The 14,647-nt window shown below is 48.3% G+C and overlaps 1 protein-coding gene across 1 annotated transcript in view; it reads right to left on the reverse strand.

Moving 5' to 3' along the window:
* NPAS2 (neuronal PAS domain protein 2) overlaps positions 1-14,168 on the reverse strand; it is a 152,658-nt gene extending 138,490 nt beyond the window's left edge. The window contains exons 1-2 of the mRNA XM_068967324.1: positions 14,039-14,168; positions 6,823-6,964 (exon numbers count right to left, since the gene is read on the reverse strand). Coding sequence (XP_068823425.1) covers positions 6,823-6,964; positions 14,039-14,168 — 272 coding nt within the window. The remainder of the gene's footprint in view (positions 1-6,822; positions 6,965-14,038) is intronic.
* Between the last annotated feature and the right edge of the window lie 479 nt (positions 14,169-14,647).

Raw genomic sequence — 14,647 nt, forward strand, 5'->3', positions numbered from 1 at the left:
GACCTCCCTGCCTTCAAAGACAAACTGTGGTGGGATAAGCTGCTTCTCTTACAGCTCTGAAGCCTGGGTGCAGGTTTCAGGGGGTCAGGGAGAAGGCAAGACACGACCTCTCCTCAGGACGCTCAGCTGGGTCTCGGGGTGAGAGAGAGCAGTCCCAGAACACCTTTTGGGAGGTGTTGTGCTGGGTACCTGGTACATGAGTTAGTCATGGAAACTTCAGGTGAAGCACAAAACCACTCACTTCTAAAGGAAATCAACCCTCAATATTCACTGGAAGGACTGATGCTGAAGCTCCAATACTTTGGCCACCTGATGCGAAGAGCTGACTCATTGGAAAAGACCCTGATGCTGGGAAAGACTGAGGGCAGGAGGAGAGGGGACGACAGAGGATGAGACGGTTGGAGGGCATCCCCGACTCCACGGGCATGAGTCTGGGCACACTCTAGGAGGTGGTGAAGGACGGGGGAGCCTGGTGTGCTACAGTCCACGGGGTCACAAAGAGTCGGACACAACTGAGCGACTGAACGACAACAAAAGCTCTGCTTCTCGTTTTCCACGTCAGCTTAATCGATCGTGACTGTCTCATCCTAAGCCTTTCCCCTGGACGGCCCGAACAGACACCACCCTGCTCTCTGACAAAGTGTGCCCTCTTGACAATGCACGCAAACGCTGCAAGCCATCGGTGGAGCAGGCTCCCTCCACCCTTCACTGCTGGTAGTCACTGGGCACTCACTAGGGGTAAGGATGGACTTGAGTCAGTGGTGCCAAGACCAGCGGGCTCCGAATCCCAGGCCGGAGGGCAGGCCCCGCAGTGTCCCTACGATGCCTGTGTTCAGTGAGGCTGCAGCTGCACAGATGGAAAGGCCACCCCTTCGGACTCTCGGGCTCAGAAGTTGGATGAAGTGTCCGACAATGGCAGGGAGGCTCCCCCAAGGCCTGGGTGATCTAACCTACTTCCAGGTCCTGGTGTCTGAAGTCTTAGCACAAACCTGGAGGCTGATGCTGGGGTCCCCAGGCAGGGGGCCAGATCCTGCTCCCCAGGGCTCCCAGGAAGGACAGGGCCACTAGCTCACCCCCAGAGAAAGCTCACTGGTGCCCTTGGAGCAGGAGCAGACCCAGGTCAGCCTGGATGGAAGTTTCCCAGCAAAGCAGTGGCCCCATGGCCCATGGTGACCAGGTCTGTAAACGCAGATGTGTAAGATGTTGGCTTTGTTTCCCCCATGTTTCATTTCTGTAATAAGGGCATCAGAAGGTTTTGTCAAGAATATTTTGAGATATGTTCATATCTAAAACCCACAACTTCGGGAATGTTCGCCCAGACTCCTTCAGCCACGACTTCTCTGGAAAGTTTTCTCGAGAACAGTAAGGCAGGGGCCAGAGCATCACGGGGCCTCGACACAGCCCCTCCTCCTCCTCCTGGCCCTCAGGTCTTTCTTCACATGCTTGTTCAGCACACATGCTGTGCCCGGGCGCCCCTTCCCAGCCCCCCAACCAGCAGTGAAGATCCAGTGCATTCAAAACGTGACTCTGCTTTAACTTGCCGAGTGACCGCAGGCAAACCACTGAGCCTCTCTGTTCCAGCTCTCACCTTCAGAGGGCAGCTGAGATTTAAGGACATAATACCTGTCAAACACCTAGATGGGGAGCTGGGAGTAAAAGGGCAAGGCAGGTTAGCTCAGATGGGTGGGATTATTAGAGCAATCCAGGAAGCCTTCAAAAGGTGCTGGCCCTCATCTCAGTAACAGATGCTAACCACGGACGTCAATTAGCTTCATTTTCAAATTCCAAACATATTTACCAGCTCCCAGGGAACCTGCAAGGCAAGCCCTTTCAAACATCCCTTGCAATCCAAAAGGTTCCCATACAGGGATATCAGCTTGCATAAAGTATTTTCTCCAAAGAGCAGGTGATAAACAACATTTCTGTGAACTGAATCATACTTTACATGTGTGAGTGGCTTGCGGCCCACCGGCTTGAGGACCACGAGTCCGGCCCTTTCTTCCGGACCCTTCTGCAAAGCAAAGCTCATCAGCACCCCTTAGTCTCCTTAGCAGACTATCACACACCTGGTTTCCATGAGGCCACAACTAACAACTTCTAAACTTTGAAATCCTGGGTAAAATGGGAGAAAGTTTGGATACTTTAAACAAATTTTAAATAATTTATTTTATATGTTTAGCCAAATTTAGCAAAGGGGAGAGCAAAATGCTCTTCAAATCAGTTGACCCTGTGAGTCCAAACTACTCTTCAGTGTATTTATTAATGAATGCAGCTTTATCGCAAAGCATGTTCCAACTACTTGCTTACTTAACTAAGCAATTCAGCATATGTACTGGTGTTATACTCTTTTTTTTTGGTAGAAGCACTGTTTTTTTAAAAAAATTTTTATTTGGAGTATGGTTGATTTGCAACATTGTATTAGTTTCAGGTGTTATGGCCAAGTGATTCAGTTATATATATACATATATATGTATAAACGTTTTCAAATTCTTTTTCCATGCTGGTGCTGTATTCTTATCTTTACCTGGGTCATGAAGCCTTCAGTCCTTAGAATATGCTAAATTCTCGAGTCCATGAAAAAAGCTATCAGATTCTTTAGAACAGAACAAAATCATCATTCCAAGGCTACACTCAGATTTGGGAATGTTATAAACAGAAATACATTTCATTTTCACAAGCTTGTTTGAGAGAAAAGGACACCAACCAACAAATGAAACAAAAGGAGATGGTCGAGTTTACGTGAAAATATTAAAAAGCTAGCTCATTGTTTTCAGAGGGAGAAGCAATGCATATTTATAGTAACCTCTTCCTGCTGTCTTTCAGAATGGAAGAGTCAAGATCTTAGGCCATTTTTCATTGGGTAAAATCCAGTTCATTATGGAAAAGGGGGTGGCAGAGGATGGGATGGATGGACAGCATCCCTGACTCAAAGGACACGAATTTCAGCAAACTCCGAAGAAGACCTGGGTTCAGTTTCTGGGTTGGGAAGATCCCCTGGAGAAAGGAATGGCTAACCACTCCAGTATCCTTGCTGGAAGAATTCCATGGACAAAGGAGCCTGGCAGGCTACAGTCCATGGGATCGCAGAGTTGGACGCGACTGAGTGACTAACACTTTTTCTTTCCAGGAGATAGAGGAGGACAGAGGAGCCTGGTGTACTGCGGTCCGTGGGGTCCCAAAGAGTCGGGCACGACTGACTGACTGGACAACAAATATAAGTATTAATATATACAACTATAAAAAAATAAATCTTTCTGAACTGTTTGTTCTAAAATATGGTCTCTTTTTTACCTATACTTACTGAATTACTCATTCAAAATTTTTTCTTCCTTCACATGATTTCAACTGTTTACTCCTGTGTTCCAGAGTGGAAGTCAAGTTCATGTCTACGTCAGAATGACAGGCCAGCTCACACTGAGCAGTCTGTTCCTAGCCCTGCACATGCTAACATTTTGAGGCCATGAAAAATTAACAACAACAAGGCTTTTCTCAGCTACGATTTTAACAATGTGTGGCTGTGTGTGTGTGTGTGTGTGTGTGCCTGCAGCCACATGCTCATAAGTGTTGCATGGCAACACGATAAGGAGGCACCACTGGAGGGTCTATAGCGCCGTGGGACCAAGAATCCCAGGGGCAGGAGGAACACGTCCATATCAGAGGTAGGATTCTGACGAGCTGCACAAAGCACCTGCTTTCCTCTTTCTGTCGTCTCTTATCTTGGCTGCAGAAAAACAGATGCAGCCAAGGCAATGAAGGAATGTTCTGTCTTCCAGAGGTACTGTCTGCTTTCTGATAAGCTCCTAAGTGCCCTCATATGCTCACAGGGAGAAGGCGAGAGCGTGACAAGGATTTAGAGAGGAAGGAACTGAATTGGAAGAAGAGACTCATGGAAACGTTAAAATACTGAAAAATATTGTGTGTGGGGGGATGCGCGCGCGCGCGTGCTCAGTTGGGTCCAACTCTTTGCAACCCCGTGTGAAATGGAGCAGGACCCTAGGGAATCCACCTAGAGTCGAAGCCACCATGCCCCCACCGCATGTTCCCAGCCTGCCTTTTGTCTGTGGAAAACTTTAGTCAAATAATAAGTTTAATCAGAGAAATGAGAACATACAAAGAAAAACAGTAAAAGGAGACCAAATAATCATAATGTGGTCATTAAGCACAGTCAAGGAGTTCCTTGACTTCTCAAGGGCTTCAGTTCCTTCTCAAGGGCTATAGATAATATTCTCAGCCATATCCCGTGAGCTGTTCTACAGAGACTGAAACCCCAGGTGGGAGAAATTAACCGCATGATCACCAGACTGTACCCACGACACAGGCTGCCACAATTCGGAGAAATGACCTCAAAGCAATGGGAACAAATGGACTGGAACTGAAGATTAACTGTACTTGAAACAGCTAAGATGGCACTGGTCAAACCACCGATGACCAGTCTGGAGCTGACTGTCAGAGCTGACTGTGCTCTTTCTGCATGTAGCTCCCCCCATCCCCACCTCTGTCTATAAAATCTCCTGCCCGACTGGTTGCCAGCAGTGGGGGCAATTTGGCCTTTGGACAGGCATCTGCCACCCCTCCCCTCCAGGGTCAGCATCTGAAAATAAAGCAAATTTCCTATCCATCAACCTGGCCTGTTAATTGGCTTTTGGGCAGCGAGCAGCTGACCCCCACACACCTTCTGGTAACACACGGACTGTAGCCTGCCAGGCTCCTCTGGCCATGGCATTCTCCAGGCAAGAATATCGGAGCAGGCTTCCATCTCCTACTCCAGGGAATCTTCCCGACCCAGGGATAGAACTCGTGTCTCTTGAGTCTCCTGCATTGGAAGGTGGATTCTTTACCACTGAGTCACCAAGGAAGCCTGAAAAAATCATGGTTTTACTCAAAAGCTTCCCTGGTGGCTCAGATGGTAGAGTAGTCTGCTTGCAATGCAGGAGACCTGGGTTCAATCCCTGGGTCAGGAAGATCCCCTGCAGAAGGAAATGGCACCCCACTCCAGTACTCTTGCCTGGAAAATCCCATGGACACAGGAGCCTGGTGGGCTACAGTCCTGGGGGTCACAAAGAGTCGGACAAGACTGAACGACTTCTCTTTACTCAAAAGCACGCATCCTGAAAGATGCCCTATGGGACTATAGCCAGAGCTGGCTTGGAATCCAGAACCAGGGTCAAGCTCTCTCAAGTGCCTGCCTGTTTTAGGGGGACCTGGAGAGTGGGAAGGATGAGCAGCGAGGAGTCTGGAGAGGGGGCGGTTCCCATGGAACCAGGGGCTGCCCCTCTGCGTCCCACAAACCACAAAATGCTGAGGGCTGCGTGCCACCCTCCAGGGCCACACAGGAAGACTGCTTGGTGTGGGAGGGCCTCAATCAGTGGGGACGTGGAACCAAGAGGCTTCTGTGGACTCTGGGGTTGGCTCCATCCCTGACAGGCTGGATGACCTCAGGCAACCTGCTTTTCTTTCCAACTGTGGTTTCTTCCTTTGGTGGAATAAGAAATAACTTTGTAATAGAATACTGTATAAAATGTGGTCTTCTCCATGGAAACAACCTAAATATCCACTGACAGACGAATAAAGGAGATGTGGTGTATACAGATGATGTGGGTTTTCTTGAGTGAACCTTTTGGCCAACACTCCACCCCCTACACACACACACAAAGTGGAATATTATTCAGCCATAAAGAGAGAGAAATAATGCTATATGCAGCGACATAGATGGCCCCAGAGATCATACTAAGTAAGTCAAAGACAGATAAGATAATCATTTCTATGTGTAATCTGAAATATGACACAAATAAACTTATCTATGAAACAGAAACAGACTGTGGCTGCCAAGGGGGCAGTGGGGGTAGGGGAGGGACAGATTGGGAGCTCAAGATTAGCAGATGCAAATTATTACACATAAAATGGACAAAAAACAAGGTCCTACTGTACAGCACAGGGGACTCTATTCAATATTCTGTGATAAACCATAACGGAGAAGAATATAAAAAAGTGTGTGTGTGTAAATAAAACTGTGGACTACAAGGAGATCAAACCAGTCAACCCTAAAGGAAATCAACCCTGAATATTCACTGGAAGGACTGATGCTGAAGCTGAAGCTCCAATACTTTGCTCACCGGATGCAAAGAGCAAACTCACTGGAAAAGACTCTGATGCTGGGAAAGACTGAGAGCAGAAGAAGTGGGTGACCAGAGGATGAGATGGTTGGATGACATCACTGACTCAATGGACACGAGTTTGAGCAAACTCTGGGATACGGTGAAGGACAGGGAAGCCTGGCATGCTCAGTCCATGGGGTCACAAAGAGTCAGACATGACTTAGGGACCAAACAACAACAAACTGACGTGATCAACATTTCAAGTCAACTACACTTTAACTTTTAAAAATGTGGTCTTCACAAGGTCCTCCTGTAGAGCACATGGAATTCTGGTCAGTGTTATATGGCAGCTAGGATGGGAGGGGAGTTTGTGGGAGAATGGATACATGTATATGTATGGCTGGGTCCCTTCACCGTTTACCTGAAACTATCACAATGTTGTTAATCAGTTATACCCCAAAAGAAAAATAAAAAGTTTAAAGTAGGAAAAAAATGTGGCCTTCTGATTACTTGAGGATATTAATTTTGCCCATGTACTCTACTGCGTGTGAATTGCCTGCCCAGGTGTCCAGACAGGTGACACAGAGATAGGATGGGGAGAGCCTGGCTACAACAGAGCATTCTCTGTCCATGACTGTGCCACGGTGATCGCCAGGGCAATTCGTGCTCGTCTGCTCTGCTTTTACCTGTGCATATAAATCCTTAAGACTCTGGGACGGCGGGGTGCCTGAAGCTCAGGTCTGCGGCTCTCTGCCGGTAAGTCAGACGTAGCTCGGAGACCTGCCCTCCGGTCTCTCGGGCGTCGATGCTGTCAGCGGCAAGGACGAGGCCGTGAGCCCAGTCTGCCCCTGGGATCCCATCTGTGCCACCTGTGACAGAGTGTGCCAGCGGTCTGGCATCACCCCGTCACTGAGGACCATATCTGGACCCAGCGGGTCTCGGTCTGGACTAGGACTGAACAAAATTAACCTGTCTGTCTGAAATGTATTAATAATATCAAAGAGGTAAAATAGCAAGGGGCTTCCCTGGGGGCTCAATGGTAAGTAAGCTGCCTGCCAAGCAGGAGGAGTGAGTTTGATCCCTGAGTTCGGAAGATCTCCTGGAGGAGGAAATGGCAACCCTCTCCTAACCCTAGAATACTCCAATACTCTTACCTGGGAAATCCCACGGACAGATGAGCCTGGCAGTTCATGGGGTCGCAAAGGATTCTTCAGGCAAGAATACTGGAGTGGGTTGCCATGCCCCCCTCCAGGGGACTGAACCCACGTCTCTTATGTCTCCTGCAGTGGCAGGCAGGTTCTTTACCACGAGCGCCGCCTTCACAAGATAAAATGATAAAAAAGCAGGGACTTCCCTGGTGATTCAGCAGTTAAGACTCCAAGCTTCCACTTCAGGGGCACAGGTTCGATCCCTGGTCTGGGAACCAAGATCTCACATGACCCACAGCTTGGCTCAGAAAATAAATTAATTAGAAACAGTGTTTATAATACCCAGGTCATGGAAGCAACCTAGATGTCCATCAGCAGATGAATGGATAAGAAAGCTGTGGTACATGTACACAATGGAGTATTACTCAGCCATTAAAAAGAGTACATTGGAATCAGTTCTAATGAGGTGGATGAAACTGGAGCCGATTACACAGAGTGAAGTAAGCCAGAAAGAAAAACAATCAATACAGTATACTAACACATATATATGGAATTTAGAAAGATGGTAACGATAACCCTGTATGCGAGACAGCAAAAGAGACACAGATGTCTAGAACAGTCTTTTGGACTCTGGGAGAGGGAGAGGGAGGGATGATTTGGGAGAATGGCATTGAAACATGTATAATATCATATAAGAAATTAATCGCCAGTCCATTTTCAATGCAGGATACAGGATGCTTGGGGCTGGTGCACTGGGACGACCCAGAGGGATGGTACGGGGAGGGAGGAGGGAGGAGGGAGGGGGGTTCAGGATGGGGAACACATGTATACCTGTGGCGGATTCATGTTGATGTATGGCAAAACCAATACAATATTGTAAAGTAAATAAATAAATAAATAAACTTGAAATCCATCTTATAAAAAAATAAAATTAAAATAAATCAAAAACAAGAAAAAGCAGTCCAAAATGCTTTATAAATCAAGGTCTGTGGCAGTGCTTCTCAGATGCCCATGGACACCCACATCACCGGAGATCTTGTTAAAGTGCAATTCTGAGCAGGAGGGTCTGGGTGGGGCTGAGGTTCTGTATTTCTAAGCAGCACCCCATGGTATGAAGCTGCAGGTGTATGAAGATTGCTGGGCATGAGTGGTGGGAGGGATGCTAAGTGTCACCCGCCTCTACCAAAAGCAGGCGGACACAAGGGCCTCTTGGTCTGGGACCCCAGGTTGTGCCTCAGACCAATGGTATTAACATTAATTGCCCTCTGGGGCTGGGCCCTGCCTGACTCTACCACCCCTTCCCCAAGGGGTGATTCCCAGGCACCCAGAACCACTGCTAGGGGGGAACCCCTGCTCTGGAGCCTGAATGCCACCCACAGCATCCCAGACAGTGCCGTCCATCTCCATGGAAACAGGACGCACTACTCTCTCTGGCAGCCTCTGCTAGATCCTGTTAGTTGAACTTACTAGAACATTCTTCCTGTTAAGCCAAAATACCTGTCTCTCCAAGCCCTGGGCCTTCTACTCATTAATTCTATGTGTTCAAGAGCGACACAGAATGACAGCCCTCAGATCAGACTATTATGTTTTAAATTGAGCTGAAATTCACTTAACTTCATTTAAACATGATCCAGAACACTGTGAACATTTCAATATCATCAAAGAAGCAAATTGTTCCTCTCTACCCATACATGCCCCAGAGATATTTTCTATTGACTTCCATTAAAAGATTTAGAGGGCATTTTTCCTCTTAAAAAAAAAAAATCAATGGTGAGCATTTAAAACTCCAGTTACATCATTTGAACTCAGAAAAATTTCAAACAAGTAAACACTTACAGATGGGTATCAACGAGGATCAACAAAAATCAACACCAACAAGATTAGCAAAGATTTCTCGCAAACAAAGCAAGGCAGTTACCTTGACACCGTTGGTGGATCACTGAAGGAGCCTAATGCACATTTCAGATGATGTTTAAAGCCACGTGATCGTTAAAGAAGAAATGAAGCAACCAAATCTGTTCCTTTCTTCTTTTTACAGTTTTACAGGTAGCTTTTTTTTTTTTTTTCCCCAGTAGCTGGTGGCTGTGGATCTTTCTCTTGTTTTCACCCAAAATTGGAAAGATGAGCTACTAGTGTTCTGGGTTCTCAGCTGTTTTCAAAGCATGCCCATTTTGTCATAGGTGACCGCATCTCCTCTCGGCCTGCAGAACACTTGAGCAGGCATAAATATCAGGAAAACTGCCTCTCTTGCTCCCACCTCCTAGCTGAGCTCCTGGGACAGTCCTCTAGAGTCTCTCTTCCTCCTGCTCAGCCTTCCTCAGCACCTGGAGTCCAATGGCCACTGACCCCTGCACAGCCACTTGCTCTCAACTGGTTCCTGGAGATGGTCCTCTGGGGCTGCCCATCTCAGTTGCTGCCAGAGAACCTTCTATGGATGCCAAGTAACTCTGAATCATCACCACATTTTGCAATCTGTGTCGGAGTCCAGAGGGCCCTCAACGCACAGCGTTTCTGGGCTTAGCTGTACCACCGGTTAACTGACAGGTTCTGAAGTCCCCTGGCTGTAAGAGTTTTCACATTTCTCTGGCTTTCAGCCACATTTAATAAATCCATTTTCCTTGGTCTCTGGTATTGTCCCAAGGTTCTTCCATGGTGGTTCATGGAGCAAAATCAGGAGGGTCCATCTACTGAAGATAAAGTTGAATTTAAGTCAATTGAAGGCACTCCCTAAGACATGTTAGGAAGGTGCAGAGCCAAGGCTCGTGACATAGTTGCCACTGAAGGCTGGAGCGATGGTCACAGGCTGTAGAAGTGTCAGGAGATGTGGCTCCGTGTGAAACGGTGAGACGGTGCCTGTAGCTGTTCTCGAATGAGAAGCTGGGAAGGCTCGGGGCTGCCGGGCCCCTCCCAGGGCCAGGGAGGCTGATGGGTTTTTCGGGCCAGCCCTTGCGAAGCTCAGCTGTGTAGGAGAACAACCCTCAGAGCCAAACTGGTCCAGAAAGTTCTCTCGTTTAATCCCTTTTGTATGGAGCAATTCCCACAGTGATCGCACACCTTCCTGTGGGCCTCCGAGGAACGAAGCGAACATACCCGTGACCTCTACCTGGCGGCCCAAGGTCATCAAGATGATCGTGACAAGGGATATTCTGGGAGGCAGGCTCCTGGCTGGTGACTGAGTACAAAGTCAAGTGTCCCTGGAACACCAAGCCTCTTTATTCTGCCATCAGCTTCTCCGGTCCCTGGGCCCCCTGCCCACCTTCGCAGCACTTATTCCCGGAGCAGGTGACCGCCTCCTCTGATGCTGAGATCTCCACCTGCCGGAGGAGCTCACCAGGTGGCCCTGGGACCTGCTTGGCTGTGTGTTTCAGACGGTAAAGAATCTGCCTGCAATGCAGGAGACCTGAGTTTGAGCCCTGGGTCTAGAAGATCTCCTGGAGAAGGAAATGGCAACCCACTCCAGTATTGTAGCCTGGAGAATCCCACAGACAGAGGAGCCTGGCAGGCTACAGACCATGGTGTTGCCAAGAGTCAGACATGACTGAAGCGACTAATACACTTCCAGGCAGGTGAGGCGGCCAAGGAGATGGATGTCAGGGCTGAGACCTGAGCTGTGCCAGGAGCACACGGGCTGCCTCCGCCCCAGTAACCACCCTCTACTCCCAACCGCTCCCGCCCCACCAACCACTCATTGGCTTCCCATTTAAGCTCTTTATTCATTACCACTGATGAAAGCTGTGATTCCCAGATCTCCCTTGGCAGTGGAACTAGCTGGAGAGCCACTAAAATACACAGTCCCGGGTCCCTGAGAGATTCTGAGCCTCGTCAGGGAGCCAGGTTCAGAAGGAAGAGGCCAGGCTAATACCTGATTCCATGTGTCCCGAGGACTCAGCAGAAGGGAGGGAAGCAGAGACCACCACTGACCACATGTCCAGAGCAGTGGAGACACCCCTAGTGGCCAGCCTGGGACCACACACTTCTCCAGGCAGCACATTCTGCAAAAATGGTACCAGCCGTGTGCGTGCATGCTCAGTCCTGTCAGTCATGTCTGACTCTTTGCAAACCCATGACTGTAGCCCTCCAGGCTCCTCTGTCCATGGGATTCTCCAGGCAAGAGTACTGGAGTGGGTTGCCATGCCCTCCTCCAGGGGATCTTTTGGTTCAAAAACTTCCACTGTACCAATTGCCCTGGTGAAATGCTGAAAAGCACACCTGTGGCTCCAGTATGTCACTACAAGGACCAGATACCCAGATGCTATCAGTGGGCTGGCACTGCCCAGCTGACCCCAAAGGAGGCCTCTCCCCCTGAGGTCAGCAGCCCTCAGCTGGGCCCACTCTGATTCCATCACACACAACAGTTAGTATGGCAAATGCAGAGAATGGCAAATAATTTGATTCTCCAGAGTGTCACTGGAAAACAAGATTTATAGCATCATTGACGCTAAAAATAGCTCGAGCGCCCTTACTCCTGACCTTTCTGCACTTCACATGGTTTTAACCCGTCTCCATTTTCTTCTGTGGTAATATCATGCAGTGTGAAATGTGTTTTCTGCGGTATTTGATTCCATGTGGGTGTTTTTCCCTGCATCCGTCTTCCTTTGTGTTACTTCAAGGGAAAAACAGCCCTGGGAGAGCTTTTGTGCCGTCTGCTATTGTTCTGTATTTAAGCAAAAAAAAAAAAGTACACACTGCTTCAGTGGGGCCTTAAGACCAGGCCAACTGGCAAATTCCCTAAGCTTTAAATCTTCGTTAAAAATGCCAAAGTAAGTGACTCCCGGTCTACAAAGCCAGCAGAACACAGCCCTGCCCACACCTTCAAGTCTCAATAAGTGTAGACACTTCCAGGGGTCCCACAGGCCTGAGTCTGTCCAACCTGGAGAAAGGGACTACCCCTGGTCACCGTTCTGAGAACCCACGTAATGAGGTTTCGTAACCACACCTGCATGATCCCCCCAATGTTGCGGGTGTGTGATCTCAAGCTTTCTTTCCAATTGTGGTAAAATGTACATAACATGGGGCTTCCCTGGTGGCTCAGCAGGTAAAGAATGCGCTGGCAGTGCAGGAGACACAGGAGATGTGGGTTTGATCCCTGGGTCGAGAAGACCCCCTGGAGGAGGGCATGGCAGCCCACTCCAGCATTCTTGCCTGGAGAATCCCCATGGACAGAGAAGCCTGGTAGGCTACAGTCCACAGGGTTGCAAAGAGTCAGGTCAGATACAACTGAAGTGACTGAGGACGCATGCACGCATACATAACATAAATTTTACCATCTTAACCTTCAAGTGCATACTTCTGCGGCATCAAACACATTCACGATGTGATGTTGCATCACTATCACCACCAACCATCTCCAGAATTGTTTCAGCACCCAAAGCTGAAACTCCGTAGCCATTAAACATGAATTCTCCACCCCTCCCCGCATTGGCCACGGGCAGCCACCATTGTATCTTCTGTCTCTGCGAATCTGACAAACGTAGGAACCTCATGGAAGTGGGACTGTGCAACGCTGTCCTGCTGCGTCTGGCTTCTCTCACTCGGCACAATGTCTTCATGGTTCATCCGAGCTGCAGCATGTGTCAGAATTTCCCTCCTTTCCATGGCAGCATAACGTTCCCATGCAGGCAGACACAAAGAAGAGACTTTTGGACTCGGAGGGAGAAGGAGAGGGTGGGATGACTTGAGAGAAGAGCACTGAACACATACATTACTGAACATTTACCCATACATTACCCGCGCATCACCGGTGCGTCACCCGTGCGTCACCCGTACGTCACCCATGCGTCACCCGACGTCACCCATACATTACTGAACATTTACCCATACATTACCCATATATTACCCATACATTACTGAACATTTACCCATACATTACCCATACATTACCCATTCAATACTGAAACAGATAGCCAGTGAGCGCTTGACGTATGACACAGGGCACCAAAGCCAGTGCCCTGCGACAACCTGGAGGAATATGGTGGGGAGGGAAGTGGGGGCGGGGGTTCCAGTGGAGGGGACACACGTATACCTATGGTCGATTCATGTGAGGGATGGCAAAAACCACCACAATGTTGCAATTACCCTCCAATTAAAATAAATAAATAAATAATTTTAAAAAATATTCCATGTATCTGACACACGTGCTTAAGTTTTAGATTCTACAAATGATGAAAATAATTCTTTTCAACCTGCCAACATGTCTAGGATTCCATACTCACTTTCAATAGCTACAATTTTGATAGACAAATTATCCAGCAGAAGGCTCCCCACACAGCCATAAGGGCTCATCCACTCTGCACCCCCACCACCCCTTCCCTGGGACCATGGCCTGGAACCTGGTATTAGAGCAACTAAAATTCTAGGTTAGGAGCCAGTCTGTGGTTCTGGGCATTCTCTGCCTTGACCACACCACAGGACTGTGAGAAAGCTTGCAGAAAACTGATGTCTTACTTTATTTTTATCTTTGAAGATTGTGATTGCTGCATAAGAATTCCCAGTTTCCCTGGTGAAGCAGAGACCATGTCTCCAGCCTGGGTGAGGCAAAGTGGAAGACGATGGGGCCTGTCCACATCCTCCTTGGGCCAAGCAGCTGGATGGTGGATGTGGCATCTGTGCCAGACCAGATGGTGACCCTCGGCCTTCACAGAACACTGATTAACTGTATACGGTTCTACACCCAGACATCTTGGACTGCCCTCCACTAAAGTCAACTAAAACGAAGGATAAAAGAAGGATTTAAGAAACTACCAGAATTATCACAGAACTGATAAGACAGCAGGAGTCTGTGCAGACCAAACGCACAGTGGAGGCAGGGGTCCTGGGAGTAAATGAGGCTGAAGCCAGGTTCTCCCAGGAGGCGAACCCCGGCGACGTGGAGCGTTGATGCAATGCTGTGCAGGTCGAGACAGAAGGACAGCGGCACCCTGTCCATGTTGGGACCCACTAGGAGACCCTTACGTAAAGCTTGATCTCAAAGCAGGGCTCTAATCCGCACGGATGGGAACAAGAGGGATTACACAGAATGGACAAGAAGGCTTCCTTTTTCAGTGCCAAGGAGAAAAATAATCTCCCCCGAACAGTCATAACCAGGAGATGGCCTTCAAACAGATTTCAGGCCCTGTGTGGTTTGAAAATCCCCAAGAGAGAATTTCAAGTAGTTTCGGGTTGACAGGACTCATGTACCGAGTACAACAAACACAAATCCTCTTCAGAGGAAAGTAACTTTAACTCAAGCTTCAAAAACATTTCACAGATCAAGCTCCAAGGAATATAAACCCAGTCGAAACTCACAAAGTCTGCAAGCAAAAAGGCCACTTGTAGAAACAATAACCAGCAAAGTCAGATGTTTTATATCAAAATGATTTCAGATATAGGAGCATTTCAGTGCTCCTAACAGAAGATCGTGGGCGT

This window comes from Capricornis sumatraensis, chromosome 1 (assembly GCF_032405125.1).
Source record: "Capricornis sumatraensis isolate serow.1 chromosome 1, serow.2, whole genome shotgun sequence".
Classification (NCBI taxonomy): Eukaryota; Metazoa; Chordata; class Mammalia; order Artiodactyla; family Bovidae; genus Capricornis; species Capricornis sumatraensis.